At 38.0% G+C, this 20,080-nt stretch overlaps 2 protein-coding genes across 2 annotated transcripts; one reads left to right on the forward strand and one right to left on the reverse strand.

Moving 5' to 3' along the window:
- Nucleotides 1-4,130: 4,130 nt before the first annotated feature.
- On the forward strand, nucleotides 4,131-9,041 carry ttc4 (tetratricopeptide repeat domain 4). Its single transcript, XM_052131184.1, has 10 exons — nucleotides 4,131-4,422; nucleotides 4,549-4,666; nucleotides 4,792-4,953; nucleotides 6,412-6,489; nucleotides 7,127-7,251; nucleotides 7,505-7,591; nucleotides 7,706-7,953; nucleotides 8,474-8,558; nucleotides 8,724-8,806; nucleotides 8,892-9,041. The coding sequence occupies exons 1-10, from the start codon at nucleotides 4,312-4,314 to the stop codon at nucleotides 8,992-8,994; spliced, it is 1,200 nt and encodes a 399-aa protein (XP_051987144.1). The 5' UTR covers nucleotides 4,131-4,311; the 3' UTR covers nucleotides 8,995-9,041.
- Nucleotides 9,042-9,092: 51 nt separating this feature from the next.
- ttc22 (tetratricopeptide repeat domain 22) lies at nucleotides 9,093-15,475 on the reverse strand. Its single transcript, XM_052131183.1, has 7 exons — nucleotides 14,897-15,475; nucleotides 14,758-14,813; nucleotides 13,862-13,977; nucleotides 13,468-13,586; nucleotides 12,961-13,122; nucleotides 11,072-11,224; nucleotides 9,093-10,967 (listed from the first exon to the last, which is right to left on the reverse strand). The coding sequence occupies exons 1-7, from the start codon at nucleotides 15,452-15,454 to the stop codon at nucleotides 10,440-10,442; spliced, it is 1,692 nt and encodes a 563-aa protein (XP_051987143.1). The 5' UTR covers nucleotides 15,455-15,475; the 3' UTR covers nucleotides 9,093-10,439.
- Between the last annotated feature and the right edge of the window lie 4,605 nt (nucleotides 15,476-20,080).

Raw genomic sequence — 20,080 nt, forward strand, 5'->3', positions numbered from 1 at the left:
CATAGACACGATCACTCAAGCCAGAGCTCCCTCTACCAGGCAGCTTTATGCCCTAAAGTGGCGGTTTTTGGGATCTCTCCGTTGTCCCCTCTGGACTTCGGAGAGCCCAGTTTGAGCCACTAGAATCAGTCGAACTAAAGGCCCGCTCCTTGAAGATGGTCCTCCTGATAGCACTCACTTCCATCAAGAGGGTTGGGGACCTACAAGTGTTCGCTGTCAGCGACACTTGCCTGGAGTTTGGTCCGGCAGACTCTCACGTCATCCTGAGACCCCGACCGGGTTACGTGCCCAAGGTTCCTACGACCCCTTTCAGGGATCAGGTAGTTAACCTGCAAGTGATGCCCAAGGAGGAGGCAGACCCAGCCTTAGTGTTGCTGTGTTGCATTGCGCACCTATTTGGATCGAACACAGAGCTTTAGACACACCGAGCAGCTCATTGTCTGCATTGATGGTGGACAACGTCTGCAGGGCGAGTGGGGACTGGATTCCCCGACCTCCTGGAGCGATGGAGCCGCTGCCAGGGGCGGAGGAGTGCCCTGCCGTCCCCCAGAAACGCAGAGGGTTCGAGGGAAGACCGCCGTCCGCGAGGGGAGGAGGGAAGTAATTCCCTGATCGCCTGGAGCGGTAGAGCGTTCTGTCCGCTGGGGGTCGGAGATTTGACTCCGGTTCGCCCGGAGAGGAGCGGCTGTCGTCCGCCGGAGAGTGTGGCGTAGTGTTCGAGGACCACGCGACGGTACATCAGAGAACTGGTGAGTGAGTTTTCTCTCTCTCCTCTCACTCTCTCTTTTGCACCGTGTTGGCCTTTTTCCCTCGCCGATTTAGTATTTATTTGTTGTTGTTTTCCCCTCCTGTCTCCTCCCAGGTCGAGGAAGGCAGGGATGACCTGACTGGGCGCAAAGCACACCCTCCCCAGGGAAAGCAAGAGGGGGGGTGTAGGTCATGCTGGCACCCCAGCCTGAGGTAACGCCAGGAGGAGTGTGGAGCGGAGGGGGGCGGGGCCGGCTAGAATGTTGCATGCCCGGTCCCCAATCAGCCTGATGGGGCGCGCGAGGGATAAAGGCGGTCGGTGACGACGGTACGAGAGAGAGAGAATTACGGGCATGTCCGTCATGTGTGTGTTTATGTTTGTGCTTTTGGGTTTAAGTTTCCATTCAATTATTATTTATATTGACAAGCCGGTTCTCGCCTCCTCCTTGCCCATCTTAATCCCCTTACAGGCAGATATAGTCAATGCAAACATAATTAAATAATCTCTAGATCCTTTCTCTCTATTTGAATAAAAGACCTATTGATTGACACATTATACATATAAGACATTTTCTTTCTTATTTTTACATGTAGGAGGTAAATTCTAGTCCAGATAAATATAACTTTTTATGACTTGTTGTCAGTGTGTTTTAAGGGAATAGTAACTTTATTTCTTGAACAATAACAGTGGAAAGGTTCAAAAGCCTTTTCTGTAGTCAAGACTTCATGTCCATATATTGACTTTCCATACAGTGACTTTCAAAAATAACACACTGTGAGAAAGATGCATTTGAGTTAACAGTGACAACCGGTGCCAGTCTCCTCTAATAGCCCTCTAATGAACATCTTAAATGGTAATCAATAAAAACAGTCATTCATTTCAATGCTCTAATTTCAATACTCTAAGTCTTTATTTGTTTCCGTGGGAAGGAAACTGTGAATCTTTGTTGATCTGTCTCAGGAAATCAATCATATTCCAGATCTTGACTGCACTTCATTATTTACTTTGTTGAGGACTGCTTTTTAAACAGCGTTCATGTTTTGATGGGCTTGAAACACAGCCACTTCTTCAGTAGCTTGGAGAGACCCTGCTGTTAAATTAGAGGAAGCATAAATTAGAGAAAGAAAGGTAAGGGATGAAACTTGAAAAAGTGTTATAAAGGATTTAAAGGGATATTTCACCCAAAAATGAAAATTCTCTCATAATTTATTCACTTTCATCCCAGATGTGTATGACTTTCTTCTGCTGAACACAAATGAAGATTTTTAGAAGAATATGTTAGTTCTGTAGGACCTTTCATTGCAAGTGAGTGGTTACCAGACCATTGAAGCTCCAAAGATTGCATTAAGGCAGCATAAAAGTAATCCATGAGACTCCAGTGGTTTAATCTGTCTTCTGAAGCGATGCAATCACTTTGGATGAGAAACAGATCAACATCACAACACATTTTACATTTACGCATTTGGCAGATGCTTTTATACAAAGCGACTTACAGTACCCTTATTACAGGGACAATCCCCCTGGATCAACCTGGAGTTAAGTGCCAATGCTCAAAAACACAATGGTGGTGGCTTTGGGGATCGAACCAGCGACCTTCTGATTAACATTTTTGTGCTTTAGCCCACTACGCCACCACCACTCCTCCACATTTTATGCTCTGAGATTGTTTGCATGACAAGGCCAAAGGAAACATTAACAATGTTACAACTGTACTCCATTACCATTGTTCTCGGTCTATCCTATAGTCGAGTGACAGATCACCACAGTTGTTTATTTTTAAATTAAAACCCAATTTTTCAATAGCAAGTTCACTTACCATCCTCTAGATGGAAGTAATTCACATAAGCATATGGCTGAGAGCATTCTTTCCTCCCCCTTCATTTGCAGATGTTCGCAATAGGGCCAGTGCTACTTAATTTTGCCAACAAATTTGCCTCCGTGACACTACAATGTAGATCGCCGACATAGCGAGTACACTGGGAACGCAACCCCTGAATGCATAATACAATTTGTAAATTAACAAATTATTAATAAAAACACACAACAGCAATCAGTTTTTTATTCTTCTCCAAAACAATCAAACTACACGATGGTAGATTAGCTGACAGTACACGGCAGGTACAAATTAATTTGAGGTTAGCACAGATGTTAAACAGGCTGTAGCTTCTATCATGTTGTACCAAGACATTCTAATCAAGTTTGCTGCTATACAATAAAGATGGTCCTCTTTGTAAAGCTCATTAAAGACTGATACAATATAATATTTGTTTGAAAAGTTACAAATCATTAAAGTGATTGCAAGGCAAGTACTGTACTGAAATTGACATACTTCTCTTCATTAATTTCTCTAATGGTTTCTGCAATCAACTGAGCTACAGTTGTTTAAATGATTGTCATTTTTGTTCAATTATATTATTAATAAAACTATTAAACTCACCCTCACATCGTTTCAAACCCATATCTTTCTTTTCATCCGGGAATTTTCGTTTAAGTAGTTTGTGTAATTCTTTTTTGTTCAAAATAGTATCAACCAGCATCACGAGTTTGCTCGAACAAGAGTGTTCAGCCTTCTTAAAAATTGTCACTAGTTTTCCCCATTTGGTGTTGCTAGAGGCACAGAAATTACACACATCTCCTTTAATGGGATAGTTCGCCCAAAGTTGAAAAATTCCACATCATTTACTCACCCTAGTACATTCCCAGATGTGTGACATTTTTTTCTTCTGCAGAACACAGATTAAAATTTTTGGAACAATATTTCAGCTCTGTAGGTCCTCACAATGCAAGTGAATGGGTGCCAACATTAGGCAGCATAAACGTAATCGATGTTACAAAGCGGTATGATAGGTGTGGGTGAGAAACAGGAAAATATTTAAGTCAGTTTTTCCTTTCATATCGCTTCTTAAGGTATACACTGAGTACGAAAACCTATACTTCCCTACTATATTGCATTCCAAAAACAGTTTGCCAATGGAGTAGTATGTCCGAATCCACCGTATTCATGAAGCAGTAAGTGACAAATACCCAGATGACCTACTATTTCCGGCGTGATTTCAGGCAGGATTTTTTAGATCACACCATTTTCTATCATATTATAAATGAATATTTACACATGAAAATATATCACTGTGTTTTTATTTTTTGGTGTGTGTGTGTGTGTGTGTGTGTGTGTGTGTGTGTGTGTGTGTGTGTGTGTGTGTGTGTGTGTGTGTTTTGGTGTTGGTATGGTCCCTCACAAGAGGATCATCATATTTAGGGGTTTTTCCATGGCATCAAAAAACCCCTAAGCTAGCGTTCCACTTTTTTCTTCAACTAGTGTGTTCTCCAGACCAGCTGGTGGTGGTAATGCTTCTCAGACGTGCAGAAGAAGAACAGAGTCCATGTGGTAGTGTGCTACTGTTTATGTTACCGCATTTGGTTATGTCACTGTACTCTGTGTGTTTTGTGTAGTCCTTCATATAGTCTTTTAACACGGATAAAAAATAAATAAATACACCCATTGCGACTTTTAATTTGAATGTATTAGTCGGACACGTTATAGACTTCTTTTAAAGAGAAAAGCCATGGCTACACCTGCGAAAGGCGAAGACAGTGACGATGGCATGGATGAATTTATGGAGAAATTTAAGACGCAAAAATACAAAAATGCGTTTAATGAGAGCAACTGGGAGGAGGTAAGAACTGTCATATTCGTAATGAACAACAATAGGTCGCTATTGGTGAACATGACATCAGGTTGACGTTACGTTGTAGAATGCGTTTGGCTGTTATTATGTAAATGCTAACTCTAAATCTGACAGGAGTTTGACAAGGTGCCCATGTTCATGAAGACAGCCCCAGAGGAGATAGACCCAACGAAAGATCCTGATCTTGCCTGCATTCAGTCTATCATCCATGACGATGACAGAACACCTGAAGGTATGCAAAGCTCTGACTTTATTTTCCTAGCATTGTGTTTTGATTATGTTTCTTTATGTAATCAATGTGCTGTATGGCAATTACATAAATTCGAAGATGAAACTATTCTAGGTCTTTTTCTTCAGAGCAAGCTATGAGTATAAAGGATGAGGGGAACGAGTACTTTAAGGAGAAGAACTATAAGAAAGCTGTAGTGTCTTACACTGCTGGCTTAAAGAAGAAATGTTCGGACATGGAACTCAATACTGTTTTATACACCAACCGTGCAGCTGCACATTTCCATTTAGGTACAAGTTCCCCAAACTCTCTGATACTGTATGTGAATTTATGTCAAAGGTATAGTCTGGAACTGTTCAAAATATTAGGGTACAACAGGGCTAAAGGCCCCATTTTAAGGGGAAGAAACACTTTTTATTTTATTTTCTCCCAAAACACTTCATAGCAACAAAAGCTACCACAATACTTTCCTCAACATCTGTTTGTCACTATGCAGTGCAACATATTCCTGATCCATGAGATCATTCCATGGAATGTCAAAAGTGTACATTTGAGCTAATTTGATCTAATATTTAATCATTTCAAATGTTGCAAATTTATGTAGCTAATGAGATCCTTAAAATTATCACATTCATTTTAAGACAAAATACTTATTAATCATTTACAGTTTTGTTCAAGATGAGTTTATGACTTAAAGTTTTTATAACTGTCCAATAAATGAAAGGATAGTGTTTGGGATAAAAAGCCCCCCTGTTGCAGGGACTAAAGCCCCCATAAAACACATAATTTTTCTAAAGTGGGGCGAATAGATTTGTTATGAAAAATGTTCAAGTGGGCTCACTTTGACTGATCCAATCACAATGGAGATTCATTTGCTTATAGAATACTTGAGATGTTATGAAATGCCAAAAGTGATTAAAATTACCCTTTTCTGAAGTGGTTATTTTGAAAAAGCGTTATAATAATTTGTTACTCCAAAAAGCATCTAAAGGTGCACTCAGTAACTTTTGTCTTGGACATACACTGATACCTAGCGGCTTGGATTAAAAAAAAATCAAAAGTTTTCAGTTTCAGATGCCATTGTAGAAATGTAGTAGTCACAGTCTGCCATGATTATTTTCATCAATGAGTGAAAGTGAAAATAGTAGGACAGTAACTGAGATTAAGCGAGTAGTATTCTGCAGTATACATGTCAGCACCCTTGTGCAGACCCTCTCCATATAGAATAAAACAGCTATGACTGGAGACTTCAGTTTAATGTGGTCATGATTTTCTACATATATTGCAAAATTACATGTCTTCAGGAGTTAAACTTTTTTTAATGAGGAAACAATTTCTAAGTGCACCTTTAATGTCTCAAAGGTATTTGCCTAAGTTGACTATTTTTTTCCCCTATATTAACTATTGTCCCTATATTTACACAATATCACTATAACCCCCTGGGGGCTTTTTACCCCAAGTGTGGGTTAAAAGGCTCCCTCACCATCATTTAAAAAATAATAATAATAATTTGCCAACACTTTACATTACAATAAGGTTCCATTTGTTAACAACATTAATTAACATGAACTAATAATGAACAATACGTTTACAGCAAAACTTGCCCTTTTGTACCCTCAATATTTCTATTAGTCCTCATAAATAATACCTTGCAAATGGGCCTACATAATTGAGGTTTTCCTCTGAAAGCGTTGCTAGTATGTATTTTAATATCTGGTGTATGCAATTAATTATTATTATCCTTCCAGGCAACATGCGTTCGGCTTTTAATGATGCCACAGCTGCAAAGAAACTGAAGCCAGACCACATTAAAGCCATAGTAAGAGGTGAGTGATAAACAACAGTATATTATGTTGTATTGGGAATCCAAATCAAACAAATGTGTGTATATATATATATATATATATATATATATATATATATATATATATATACTGTGTATACATTGATGCTCATTAAAAAGGATTATTCAGATTAATCAGATTACCTGCCAACATTTTCACTGACCCTACCACAAAGTAAATAAATAAATAATTGTAAATTTGTGTAACCTATATTTATGTCAGACACATTTACAAAATGTTATTTTAACATTGTTTAAATAATAATAAGTTATTATGTTGGCAGTAATAACTCCATGACGGCTATAAATTTATAAACACATTTTACTGGAGAATGATGGCATACAGTGCAAACATTTTTTCGCTGAGGCCTCCAGAGGTCGCAATTTCAACAATACCTCATCTGTGTTAGCTAACAAGACCACCTTATGTTGGTGACATTTAAATCATAAGAACTTGCAAAACCATTTTCAAATAGTTTTTGTTGTTTTTTTTTTTAAGTTTACAAGGCATAAAGACACATGTGCATGATCAACAAATTGTTTGAAAGTAATAATATAAGCACTGGCCTGATTATTGTTGAGCTGCAACAAAGTGTGTGTGTGTGTGTGTGTGTGTGTAGGAGCACAGTGCTGTATGGAGTTGTGTCATTATGCAGAAGCATCGCAGTGGTGTGATGAGGGTCTCCGGCTGCTCCCCACCGACAAGAAACTACAGGATCTGAGAGCCAAAGCAGACAAAATGAAGGTATAGATGCCCCAGAGGAAGCTGGTTTGTCTAATTCGCTGTTGTATCCAATTTGCATTTATCCATGTGATTTGCAATGTTATAAACAAAAGTTATTATCTAAAAAAATAAACATTTGTTATGCTTATGAGTGATGAGAAAGGTTTAAAGCTAAAATGTGTAAAAAAATAATTACATTTTAAATACTTTCTCTTATCCCAGCTTATTATGCTGAAAATTCTAAAGTCTAAATATATTTTTACATTTAATGTAGAGAGAAGTTGAGAGAGATGCCAGAAAGGCAAAGGTTAAAGCGAAGAAGGAGCAGAATGAGAGAGAAGCATTATTAACAGCCATTAAGGTAAGAGTACAGGCTTTCAGTATTGCAGGTGCTAATTTTCATCATATAAGTATTGTTAGAATACAAGTTAACATTTTTGAAGGATTCAGATCTTAAATGACTTGTTTGCCGTAGGAGCGTGGCATTAAACTTCTGAAGCCTGAGCCACCACAGCATAAGGGCTCGGACAGTGAGGATAATGATGGTGATGGAGGTTCATCTAGAGCCCTGGCTGATCTGGAGCTTGATGGAATTAGCTCACATGAGACCATGGGAGCTCAGGTTTATATGGATGAGCTGGGTGTCCTCCACTGGCCAGTGCTGTTCCTTTACCCTGAGCACAGGCAGACTGACTTCATATCTGCCTTCTGCGAAAACTCCAGGTTTGTTCCCAGGCCAAACAGTAGTCAACTTCCACTGGCCAGAAGAGCCAATGTTGCTGTGATTGGCTGGTTGGACTGCTCAAACAGAGAAATAATAGTGCTTCAGAGCCACAGTGGGAAATTAAATGGCTTATATACACCTAAACCACCTGCCTAATAATGGTGCCAAAAACAAAAAACATCCACCCTTGTTGATGGAAAAAGGTCAACAGGGAATGATCAGACTTGTTCAAACTGACAAAGTCTATGGTAACTCAGATAACCACTCTGTACAATTGTGGTGAGAAGAATATCATCTGGAAATGCTATTGTGAGATGTGGGTTGGCACCGTTTTGGCGGCACAAGGGGGACCTACACAATATTTAGCAGGTGGTTTTAATGTTATGGCTGATCGGTGTATAGTTAGTTGCCTCTGCATATTAAGCTAGTGGGAACTATTTTAACATTTAAATAATTCAACACATCAACCTTTAAATTGTAAACACATCTGATTTTAATCTATGATTTCCATTTGGTCAGCTTCATGGACCATTTGGCGGTCATGTTTGGTGAAGAGCTTCCTCCCTGGGATACTGAAAGAAAATATCAGCCACAAAATCTACAGGTCAGTAGAAAGATCATTTTAACACCAAAAAACAGGACAACCTTTTTGTGTAATTTTTTGCTGGATTGTCAACACACTCTTTTGCTTGAGAAATTTGAATTAGTTGCAATACCTCAAATATTTGATTTCATATGCATCTGTAACTTTTCACACATGTTTTATTAGCTGTTCTTTGAGGATCGTGAAAAGGGAAACTTTTATCAAGTGAATCTTGAAAAGTCACTTCTTAACATTCTTCAGCACCAAAGGTATTTCAGAGAATTTTTTTTCCAAGTAGTCTTATAACTGCTTGAAATGTTCTCTGATGGTTTCCTTCTATTTTGTTCCCTCCAGGTGTTTTGTTAAGGCCGGAACGCCTTGCTTCATCGTGTTGGTATCAAAATCTCCATTTTCTAAGCAGTTTTTATCAGGAAAAAAGGTCCAGAGATTGACTTGAATTTATGTTTGAATCTTAAAGGGATAGTTCACCCAAAAATAAAAGTTCTCATCATTTACTAACCATCATCCCATCCCAGATGTGTATGACTTTTTTATTCTGCAGAACACAAACAAAGATTTTTAGAAGAAAATGTCAGCTCTGTTGGTCCTTACAATGTAAGTGAATGACCAGACCTGTGAAAGCTCCACAAATTACATAAAGGCCACATAAAAGTAATCCATATGACTCGAGTTGTTAAATCTGTATTTCAGAAGTGATATGAAAGGTGTTGGTGAGAAACAGGTAAATATGTATGTCCTTTTTTCCATCAATCTCGATCTCTATTATATATTCACTTTTTTTTAACGTGTTAAAAGTGAAAGTGGAAATGTATGGTAAAAAAAGGAGAATACTGATCTGTTTCTCACCCACACATATCTTGCTTCTGGAGATATGGATTTAAGTCGTATGGATTTCTTTTATGTGGCATTTATGTGATTTTTTTTTTTGGAGCTGCAAAGGTCTGTTCACCAATCATTAGCATTGTATGGATCTGCAGAGTTGAGATATTTTCTTCAAAAAAATCTTTGTGTTCAGCAGAAGAAAGAAAGTCATACACATCTGGGATGGCATGAAGGTAAGTAAATGATGAGATTTTCATTTTTGGTGAACTATCCCTTTAAATGGACATTATTGGTCACAAATCTGCCTCCAGCTATAAAATACATTTCTGCTTACCATCCCAATTTTGAAGTGGTTCTAATTCTGTTTGCAGTAGAGTTAATGTTTGAAAACTTGTCCCACATATTAAGATATACGAAGCCTAACAGCAGACCCAAAATGTATTGTATTCTCAGGCAAAGGAGATTGAAAATACTATAATTTTATTTAATAATATTTCACAGTTCCATAATTATCATCACATCAGTGTTCAATAGAGATATTTTAGTGTGTAACTGACATTTGTATCATTTGAAATACATGCTTTAAAATACTCTCAAAGGTTTCCGATATGAATAAATAAATAAATCAGTTCGAAATATTCTGGTGCCTTTTAGATTACATTAACTCATGTTTGTCTGATTTAGTTTCCGTGATAAGGATACAACTGTACAGTGCCTCATTCACTGAGGTTTACTCATCCACATGTAACAATTTACAAGAAAGAAACTATGTTGTATTCATCAAATTGAGTTAACCTATAGTTTCAATAAATAATGGGTCACATCTCAAACTTTAAACTGGCACTTCAAATTCTGGCATGTGCTAGAGGGAAGAGTTGACATGGAGGCAACATTCCACAGGTTTTTTGTTGTTTGTTTTTGTATTTTGGAAGCCTAACAGTAACATTATCTTTTAGTTAGAAACAAATCTTGTCCATCACACACAGCATTACCAAAAATGAGAAAAAGTTTGAAATGACAATCCACAATATTGTTAATTAAAAGTCTTAATGGGATAGTTCATATGGACAGGGACCTGCCCAGTGCCATCCTCTTCCCCTGTGGCTGTATGCTCTGCAGCAACCTTTTAACCACCTCCAGCCTCCCCTTCTTCACCAGTTCTTTAGACAGCTCAGTCACCTCATCCGTGTGTGTTCGACACAGTACTTTCAACTCAGTCTGAACTACGTTCGGCCCATATCTCTTCTCTGCCTGCTTTAAACATTCCTCTAATTGAGTAATAGTATGGCCTGTTTCCATCCCACTCTGAGTGAAGCTCACTAGAAGAGCCTGTAGCAGGCATCGTAGGGTCACTGTGTCTTGGACACTGGGATATTCCAGTTCAAGAGCTTGCCTAAAACATTCAATAGCATTCTGCTCCTCCCCTTTTAGCAGCAGGCAGCGGCCACGAAGGACCTGTAATTTAGGGATTGTAGAGCCTAGAGGACACTGAAGAGCTTTAGATAGACTGACCAAGGCTTGGTTAATCGCCATCTCATCAACCAACAGGCTCTCCTGCAGGGCGTCCACACCCATGTAGTAGTAGACCTGAGAGGAGAGTGATGGATGTATTATAACAAACTACATACTTTATCTTCTGTATGATCATCTCATAACTACTTGGGGTCTTGAACATGGAAGTTGGAACTTACCTGACCCATCTCTAAATGAGTTCTCAAACAAGGTCGGACCGCCAGAACACGTTCCAGGTCAGCACGGGCCTCTTTCAGAATCTGACGGTCAGGAATACAACCTTGGCCAAACTTGGCTTTATCCAGGTTCTTGGCATAAGTTGTGACACTAAGCTGGAGAGAAAGTAAACAACCTATAAAATGCTATAATGTGGAGCTTTATATTAAAACCGTCAGACAAAGCTGTGCTAAAAGAGACTTTCAAGAAATACTATTCATGCACACAATCATATACACTTCTTAGGGGAGATGGGGCTAGTTGTCACATGGGGAAGTGGACACAGAGCTATATCTCAGCAATTATAAGATTTGGAGTCAAAAGTCCAGAGGTTTCATATGTTGGTTTCAGACATAAATGCAAAGTAATCCATACGACTCTAGTGGTTTTGAAGCTATATGATAGGTATAGGTAAGAAACAGATCAATATTTATGTAATTTTTACTATCAGTCTCCATTTTCACATTCTTTTGATTTTGGCAATTCACATTCTTCATGCATATCATATCACCATCTACTGGGCAGGGAGGAGAATTTATAGTAAAAACAACTTCAATATTGATCTGTTCCTCACCCACACCTATCATATTGCTTCTGAAGACATGGATTTAACCACTTGAGTTCTATGGATTACTTTTATGCTGCCTTTATGTGCTTTTGGACCCATTCCCTTTCATTGAATGCCCCTACAGAGCTGACATATTCTTCTAAACATCTTTGTTTGTGTTCAGCAGAAGAAAGTAAGTCACACACATCTGGGATGGCACGAGGGTAAGTAAATGATGAGAGAATATACATTTTTGGGCGAACTATCCCTTTAATTGCAAAAAATATCAAACAACGTTTTGGCTTATTTTTTGACGACATCTTTTATTTTATCATAATTTTGTTATTTTTATTAATCCTTCTGCGCCTCAATTATTTTTTTTTACATTTAAAAGTTTTGCTTACAAGCCTATAATACACTGTTTAATGCAGGCATAGATTTAGTTTTGGTGGTGGTTGTGGGAGGTGATGGGGAAATATGTGCTCCCCAAATGTTCACATGAAACTTACTCCACCGGTTTAGTGGCAGGTCCATTGAACTTAAACCATATAGTTTCATGGGTATATAGTGCCATATAATAACATCACATGCCTAGCTATTGTCACAAGTTTTAACAAAAGGTCAACATGTGTCCAGTAAATCTTTTTTTCATGGGCAAAAATTTTAAAAATGTTCAGTAGCTTTTTTGGCAATTAAATTCACTTTCACATATAAATCTACCCTAAGAAATATTCACATAAAAAGTGTGACAACTAGCCCAGGTTTCCCCTGTAGTGTCTGTAGCCACAAAATGGGTGTTTCTAAGTAATGCTTTGTCTTCGCATAGGCATTTGTTGTGTCATCCTTTATCTAGATGTAAGGGTGTGATTTCAGGAAGGATTGGTTTAAGTGTTTAATTCATGTGATTTTATTTCCTGTAAACAAAAAGGCTAAATGAATTTGGATGAAAAATAAAAAAGATAAACAATTGTCAGAAAGAAATAGTGTCCCAGTACAGTACGATTCAAAAATACTAAATACTATTAAAATCGAAAACAAGGTTTTTTTTCTCTTACCCCGTTGGCACATATATATTTATTTTCTTAATTTAACCATAAACACCACTTAGTTTGGATAGATTTCTTTGAAAACAAGACTAACTTTTTCCTTGTTATTTAAAAATACTCAGAAAATTATTTTTGCAGTAGTGCTGATTCAAAGTTTGTGGAAGCACTTTGATATAATAAAACAGGGAAATGTATATTAAAGATCTAAACAAATCAGTCAGTTTGTTGGTTAAGTTGTACACAAGCATCTCTCTCTTACCTTGGCACGAGTGCAATATGCCTGCCAGTTGAGCTCAGCATCAGGCAGGGCACTCAGTGCCATGTTACAGATACCCATGGCCATCTCCAGTTTGCCTGACAGGAAGAACACGCTTGCTAATCTGTTGAGAATGAATGCATCGTCTGTGGAGAGCTTGATGGCCTGTAAAAATGACCAATGAGATTGTGTGTGTGTGTGTGTGTGTATATATATATATATATATTATTATTATTATTATTTAGAGCCTATCATGCTTCATTAGTCACAGTCATTATATTATCAACCTTAATGTGTCAGCATCTCCTCGTTTCATAAGCGTATGTTTAATCATAGCTTCAATCTAATACTAGTGTCCAAAAACAACAAAGCATTAAATGTTTTCATCACACACTTCCTTGAGCATGTTGTGATACTATGGAAATTAACTAAAGCAATAACAACTAAACTACTGGCTATAAGCTTGACCAAAACAACATTTTTATATTTTTCTGGGCTAACATTCAGTACCGATCCATAACATGTCAAAGGGTCAGATCCAGAGAAACCACAGTCATGAACTGCCATCGGTACAGTGGAGAACTCCTCCATTCGTTCCAGCATGAGACCGACATAACACCAGGCCAGGGCTAGAGAAAGAGAATTGAGTGGTGGGAAAAGAAATAAAGATCTTGTCTCAGAAACTGTCATAAAGACTGCTTATAGCTTCTGGAAGAAGTGCATAAATATCTGCGTAAGGCAAGACGCTGACAAGGGACAACATAAAACCAGAAAGACTGGTCTGTAAAATGTTGACTCATCCCTTAGTGGCAGAAGAACTTTGTCTGATTGTGTTCAAAAAAGAAAAACGTCTTGACAAAAAACATAAATACATTCTTCTTCATATACATTGTATTAAAATCACCTTTGAGATGTGTGTGGTCAGATTTTAGAGTCTCTGTGAGAAGCTTGAGGCCCTTGTTGAAGTAAGTAATTCTTGTGTATTCAGTGTCCTTTGAATCCCTCATAATACCATCTAACCTATAAAAACAAAAAAGGTTAAGGGCTAAGATCAGTTCATTGATGTGCAGTTTATGGTAAGGAATGTAATAAATAGGCTTGGTAACTTTAATTTCCTTTAACCTTCAAGGAATATTCCATGTACAATGTAAGTTAAGCTCAATCAACAGCATTTGAGGCAAAAATGTAAACATTTATTTTGACTTGCCCCTCCTTTTCTTTGCAAGAAGCAAAAATCTGGGTTCCTGTGAGGCCCTTACAATGGACGTGAATGGTGGCAATCCGTAAATGTTGAAAATCTCACTACTTCAAAAGTATAGCCACAAGACGTTAACAATATGTATGTTAACATGATTTTTGTGTGATAATATCACGTACTAACCTTTTCTTTCAAATTATAGCCAAATTTACAACTTTGTTGCCATGACTATGTAATGTCAACAAACCCTAAAACGACAAAAAATTATGCTTTAAACAACTTTACAGCTCAAATAATAAGTTTTAACTAAATTGTTTTTATAAAATTATAAATTATAATGCATTTCTGCATTTAAACCCTCAAAAATTGGCCCCATTTACCTCCACTGTGAGTGCTGCACTGTAACCTTTTTTTTTTTTTAAGAAAAGTATGGACGAGTCAAAATGATTTTTTGTGGAAATCCACATTATGCTGTTGATTGATCTTAACTTGTATTGAACCTGGAATATTCCTTTAAACACTTACATACTGGATGCATGCAGTCAAATGCTTGTTGAGACATTAAACACTAAGCTAAACAGGTTGATAGTTTGAAATACTACCTTATGTAAATTGTTGCCATTTTGAAATACCAACTTCTCTTTTCCTCTATGGGTATCTGTAACAAATAAATGACCAACAAAATCACCTTCAAGATATCTTGATCTCCTTATAAATATGACAAAATTGCCATGTGCTCACCAGTTCCCCTCCATAATCAAGTGCACGGTTGTATAACATCAGCGCAGCTGTCAGTGTCTCCCTTAAATCTTCGTCTCTCTCCAGCTCCACATCATGAGGGTGGGCGTATGCCTGCTCAGCCAAGCACCGTGCCACCCTTAGCCTGGTTTCTGTCTGGCTCTCCCCCATCTCTGGGCCCATGAGGGCAGCAACACGTTCCATGCACTCTCCCTCCTTCAGCTCACGACCCAACCGTTCATATACATAACCCAGGTTGGCCCAGGCATTGAGGTTTTCTGGATCCTCTTGGCAGATGCCATTAAAGACCTCTTCTGCTGTCTCCAGTTCGTCCATATGGAAGGCCAACAAGCCCAGCATATTGCGCACAGCATACTGCAGTTGTCCCGTCTCAGCTTCAAGCTCAGCCCTGAGGCTCTCGCTCTTGAGCTCGGTGTCTCGTTGGCGAAGGGCAGCTGGTCCGTTGGGCTCACCGTTGAGATGTAGCTCTAAATGGAAGTGGCCAGGGATGTAGGCCATTCCTTCAATCAGAGACTCGATGTCTTCTGCACTGTCCTCCATGGTGTCAAACAGACATGTGCTGACACTACTTGTCTAAGACTTTTTAACAAAGTGGTACAGGAAATACAGGTTTAGAGAGGAGGAGAAAGAGACAAGTGAGGACTATGTGGAAATATATGCACTTCCTTACTTTCTTTAACTGGTTTCCCCACCCTGTGGGGAACATTGTAGATTTTAAATTCACTTTAAATGTTTTAAAATTAAAACATGGGCGTTTGTGTGTAGTTAGGTGATACACCTTAGATTGATGTAAGGTTTGCCATTTATCATGAACCAGTAAAACATGGAAGAGAACACAGTTCTAATATGTTGCCAGTACTGAAGTAAATTTAAAACAATTTTCTGTGAAATAACATTTCCTTTTGTAACATTTCTTATGTAAAATGAGTTGTAATGTCACAGGTCTGTGATCTCCGAGTGAAAATATTCTTAAGTGTCTGAGATATGCCACCAGACCTGACCTGAGGAAGTTAATTTGATGAGCATTCTGATAAAGATTTCCTTTATCAATGTTCTCTGAGTGCTAGTCTATAGAAAACACTTGAGACATGTTGATTTTTAACTGGCTTGAGTACTTTCAAAAAGGGACAATTAGCATTTTTTGAACAGCTAATGTAAACCCTTTTCACCCATTTTAAAGGTGCAATTCCTATTCTGACCACTAGATTGAATCCTTTCTCTAAGTATACTGTTGAAGTCAGAAGTTTACATACACCTTGGCCAAATACATTTAAAATCCCTGTTTTAGGTCTGTTAGGATCACTACTTTATTTTACAAATGTGAAATGTCAGATTATTAGTAGAGAGAATTATTTATTTCAGCTTTTATATCTTTCATCACATTTCCAGTGGGTCAGAAGTTTACATACACTTTGTTAGTATTTGGTAGCATTGCCTTTAAATTGATTAACTTGAGTCAAATGTTTTGGGTAGCCTTCTACAACCTTCTCACTATAAGTTGCTGAATTTTAACCCATTCCTCAAGACAGAACTGGTTTAACAGAGTCAGGTTTGTAGGCCTCCTTGCTCACACATGCCTTTTCTGTTCTGCCCATTAATTTTCTATTGGATTGAAGTCAGGGCTTTGTGATGGCCACTCTAATGCCTTGACTATGTTGTCCTTAAGCCATTTTGCCCCATCTTTGGATGGGGTCATTGCAGGGCCTTTTCTAGGCATAGGATAACCCCCCTCCCCCCTCAATGGGATCTCACCTAGGGTGCCAGAATGGTCTGAAACAACCCAGAGTCATTGTCCATTTGGAAGACCATTTGTGACCGAGCTTTAACTTCCTGGCTGATGTCTTGAGATGTTGCTTCAATATATTCACATAATTTTCCTTCCTATTGATGTCATCTATTATTTTCCCTCCTGAAGCAAAGCACCCCCACAACATGATGCTGCCACCTCCATGCTTCACAGTTGGGATGTTTTTTTTTTTTTCGGCTCGCAAGCCTCACCCTTTTTCCTCCAAACATAACAGTGGTCATTATGGCCAAACAGTTACATTTTTGTTTCATCAGTCCAGAGGACATTTCTCCAAAAACTATGATCTTTGTCCCCATGTGCACTTGCAGACTGCAGTCTGGCATTTTTATGGTGGTTTTGGAGCAGTGGCTTCTTCCTTGCTGAACAGCCTTTCAGGTTATGTCGATATAGGACTCATTATACTGTGGATATAGATACTTGTTTACCTGTTTTCTCCAGCATTTTTACAAGGTCCTTTGCTGTTGTTCTGGGATTGATTTGGACTTTTCATACCAAAGTACATTTATCTCTAGGAGACAGAATGCATCTCCTTCCTGAGCAGTATGATGGCTGCGTGGTCCCGTGGTGTTAATACTTGCATACTATTGTTTGTACAGATGAACATGGCACCTTCAACCATTTGGAAATTGCTCCCTAGGATGAACCAGACTTGTGGATGTCCACAATGTTTTTTCTGAGATCTTGGCTTGTTTCTTTTGATTTTCCCATGATGTCAAGCAAAAAGGCACTGAGTTTGAAGGTAGGCCTTAAAATACATCTACATGTACACCTCTAATTGACTCTAAAAGTGAAACAATCTGTCTGTAAACAATTGCTGGAAAAATGACTCATTTCATGCACAAAGTAGATGTCCTAAACGACTTGCTAAAACTATAGTTTGCAAATATGAAATCTGTGGAGTGATTTCAACCTAAGTGTAGGTAAACTTCTGACTTCAACTGCAGAGAGCATGCAATAACAAAAATACAATATGTGCATGTGGCAGCGGGGGCGTGGTCGAGCGCCCGTTCAGAGAGAGAGAGGGAGAGAGAGCAGTATGGGCTTGCACCTGTGCTAAATTATGTCTAACACCTGTCTTTAATTCCAATGAGCATGGGCAGAGCTGATATAAACGGCCACGCCACCGCCAGCAGAGAGGGAGAGAGAGAACGAATGTGCAGCACTGGCGTATGGTTGAATTGAGTGTTTGATCTGTCGAGCAAAGTTTTGTGTTTATTTAGAGTCCCACAGACACACTACACCAACCTCTTCCCCTAAACCTAACCCCAACCTTCCTTTACAAAAATTAACCATGTTTTTACTGTATGGTTACAGAAGTGACACCATTGTTAATTGCATCAAATCTATGGTTTCAGCCAAAAAACATGGTTACTACTATATAGTAAAACTACCTTTTATATTCATTTTATGTATTATAAAAGAAAATATTTAATACTTCATATATTAAATATTTAGTAAGACAAGAGACATGAAACATAATGGGAAAAAGTGTGCAACAAACGCGGAATTGTACCCGGGTCGAAAATTCAGTCTCAACAGCGTAAGGGCCCACATCACTGAACCGACAATTAAGTTGCAGTCTGAAGTAAATTTCTGTTTCAAATAGAATACTGTGCTGCAAATAGCTGTGTTGTGTGGCAGGTGTTATTTTTAGTCACTCCAAAAATTCGGGGTAGCTCAACCAACAATGCACGCTCATCAAAAGTGTCATAAAAGCAGCACAAAATCACGTGGTTTTATCAGCAATTGCGTTTTATGACACTATTGTTAGGTGTAGGGTTTAGGGTAGCGAGATCAAGTTTGTTTTTTCAGAACTTGATGGAGCAATAATCTAAAAAAACTCATCTGTTTTTCATCTCACATTTGCTTTTTATAACACTATAGCTTAGGTTTAGGTTTAAGATTTAGGTTAGGAAAGTAGGTTTTGTTCTTGATAGAGCATTAGCCTTAAAAACCTCATCTATTTTGGAGAACATCTAACTCACTTAAAGCACCACACAGTGGACATTTCATCTAGAAAATTCCCCAATACTTGTAATGAACCACGTTATTTATTTTGCAAAACTGGTGTAACAGCCACAGAATATATTGAGTATATGAATGTATTTTTACTACCCAAATGATTTTTCAAAAAAATCAGACACGCTGTGCTTCTCATGTCAAATCCATTAAAACAAGTAAGTGAAAAACGCAGCGTTGGTTTGTAGTACTGTTACTTTTGTGCACGACTGTAGTTCCACCAGAGGGTTGCTCTGAAATTTGGAAAGTGTAAACCGATTTTACCACAAAAAAACAAACAAACTTCGACCTCATACAGAGTTCTTATTTTAATTGTTGAATGTTTCCATATTACCATTTGGCTGCCACTAACTCTATAATAGTAGGCCTACCTCAGACATGCAGTCAGTGTTATATTTTAAGCTCCCATTTAAAAGTGGTGTGAATGAACAGTGACATTTTTATGGTTACCACAGACTAAAATATGGGTCTGTTGTGTGAAGTTGTTCTCCTTATGGTCCTGTTTTGTTTTTGTCCATGATGACTATAACATAGAGGAGATCCTCACTGTGCAGCCAGCAGATGTGCAGTGAGGTCATCTTGACTTTACTTAATTGTCCCTGGGTGAACACTAGTGTGTGACACAGGGAAGAATATGGACTGGTACTTGCTTCTTGTCTAAACCTGTAAAGTATTTTATTTCTGTTTGAAACTAAATACAGGAACAGATCATGAATATCAGCCACGTGGTAATATGCTGCACAGACCAGCATGACTTTTTTCATTGGTATGGAAAAACAGTGTCAACTCACAATATCCTGACTTACAAGAAGATTGGCAAGAAGATTACAAATAGAATTTGGTTGGAAAAAGGTTGGAAAAAATATGAAATGTCAGTCTTTAATGTTTTTTGCAGGCAGACAATGGCGCTTGATATTTAACATTTCACACAGTTCGGTCTGAACAGCATAATATATATATATATATATATATATATATATATATATATATATAGGTTTTACACACACACACACAAACACACATTATATAAATATATATATATATGAGCAATAGTCTTACTGATCAACAATTATAAACTCAAATTGAAAGATGTAGGATATTCTTGATGTATACATATTTCTTCCTTAATCACTTTTTCATTTAATTTACATTAGATTAACTAGTCTTACTTTACACATTAGGCTACAGCTTTCCTGTTTCAGTGCAAATAAATCACTGATTCTTGAGATAAGGGACAAAACTTGTTTAAATCTGAGTTTTTAATTTTTAATAATAAATTGATTTGATATGTATACAAAGGTCTCAGCTAACAAACTATGTAAGTGAACAGGTTTTTATTA

This window comes from Xyrauchen texanus, chromosome 7 (assembly GCF_025860055.1).
Source record: "Xyrauchen texanus isolate HMW12.3.18 chromosome 7, RBS_HiC_50CHRs, whole genome shotgun sequence".
NCBI classification, from domain to species: domain Eukaryota; kingdom Metazoa; phylum Chordata; class Actinopteri; order Cypriniformes; family Catostomidae; genus Xyrauchen; species Xyrauchen texanus.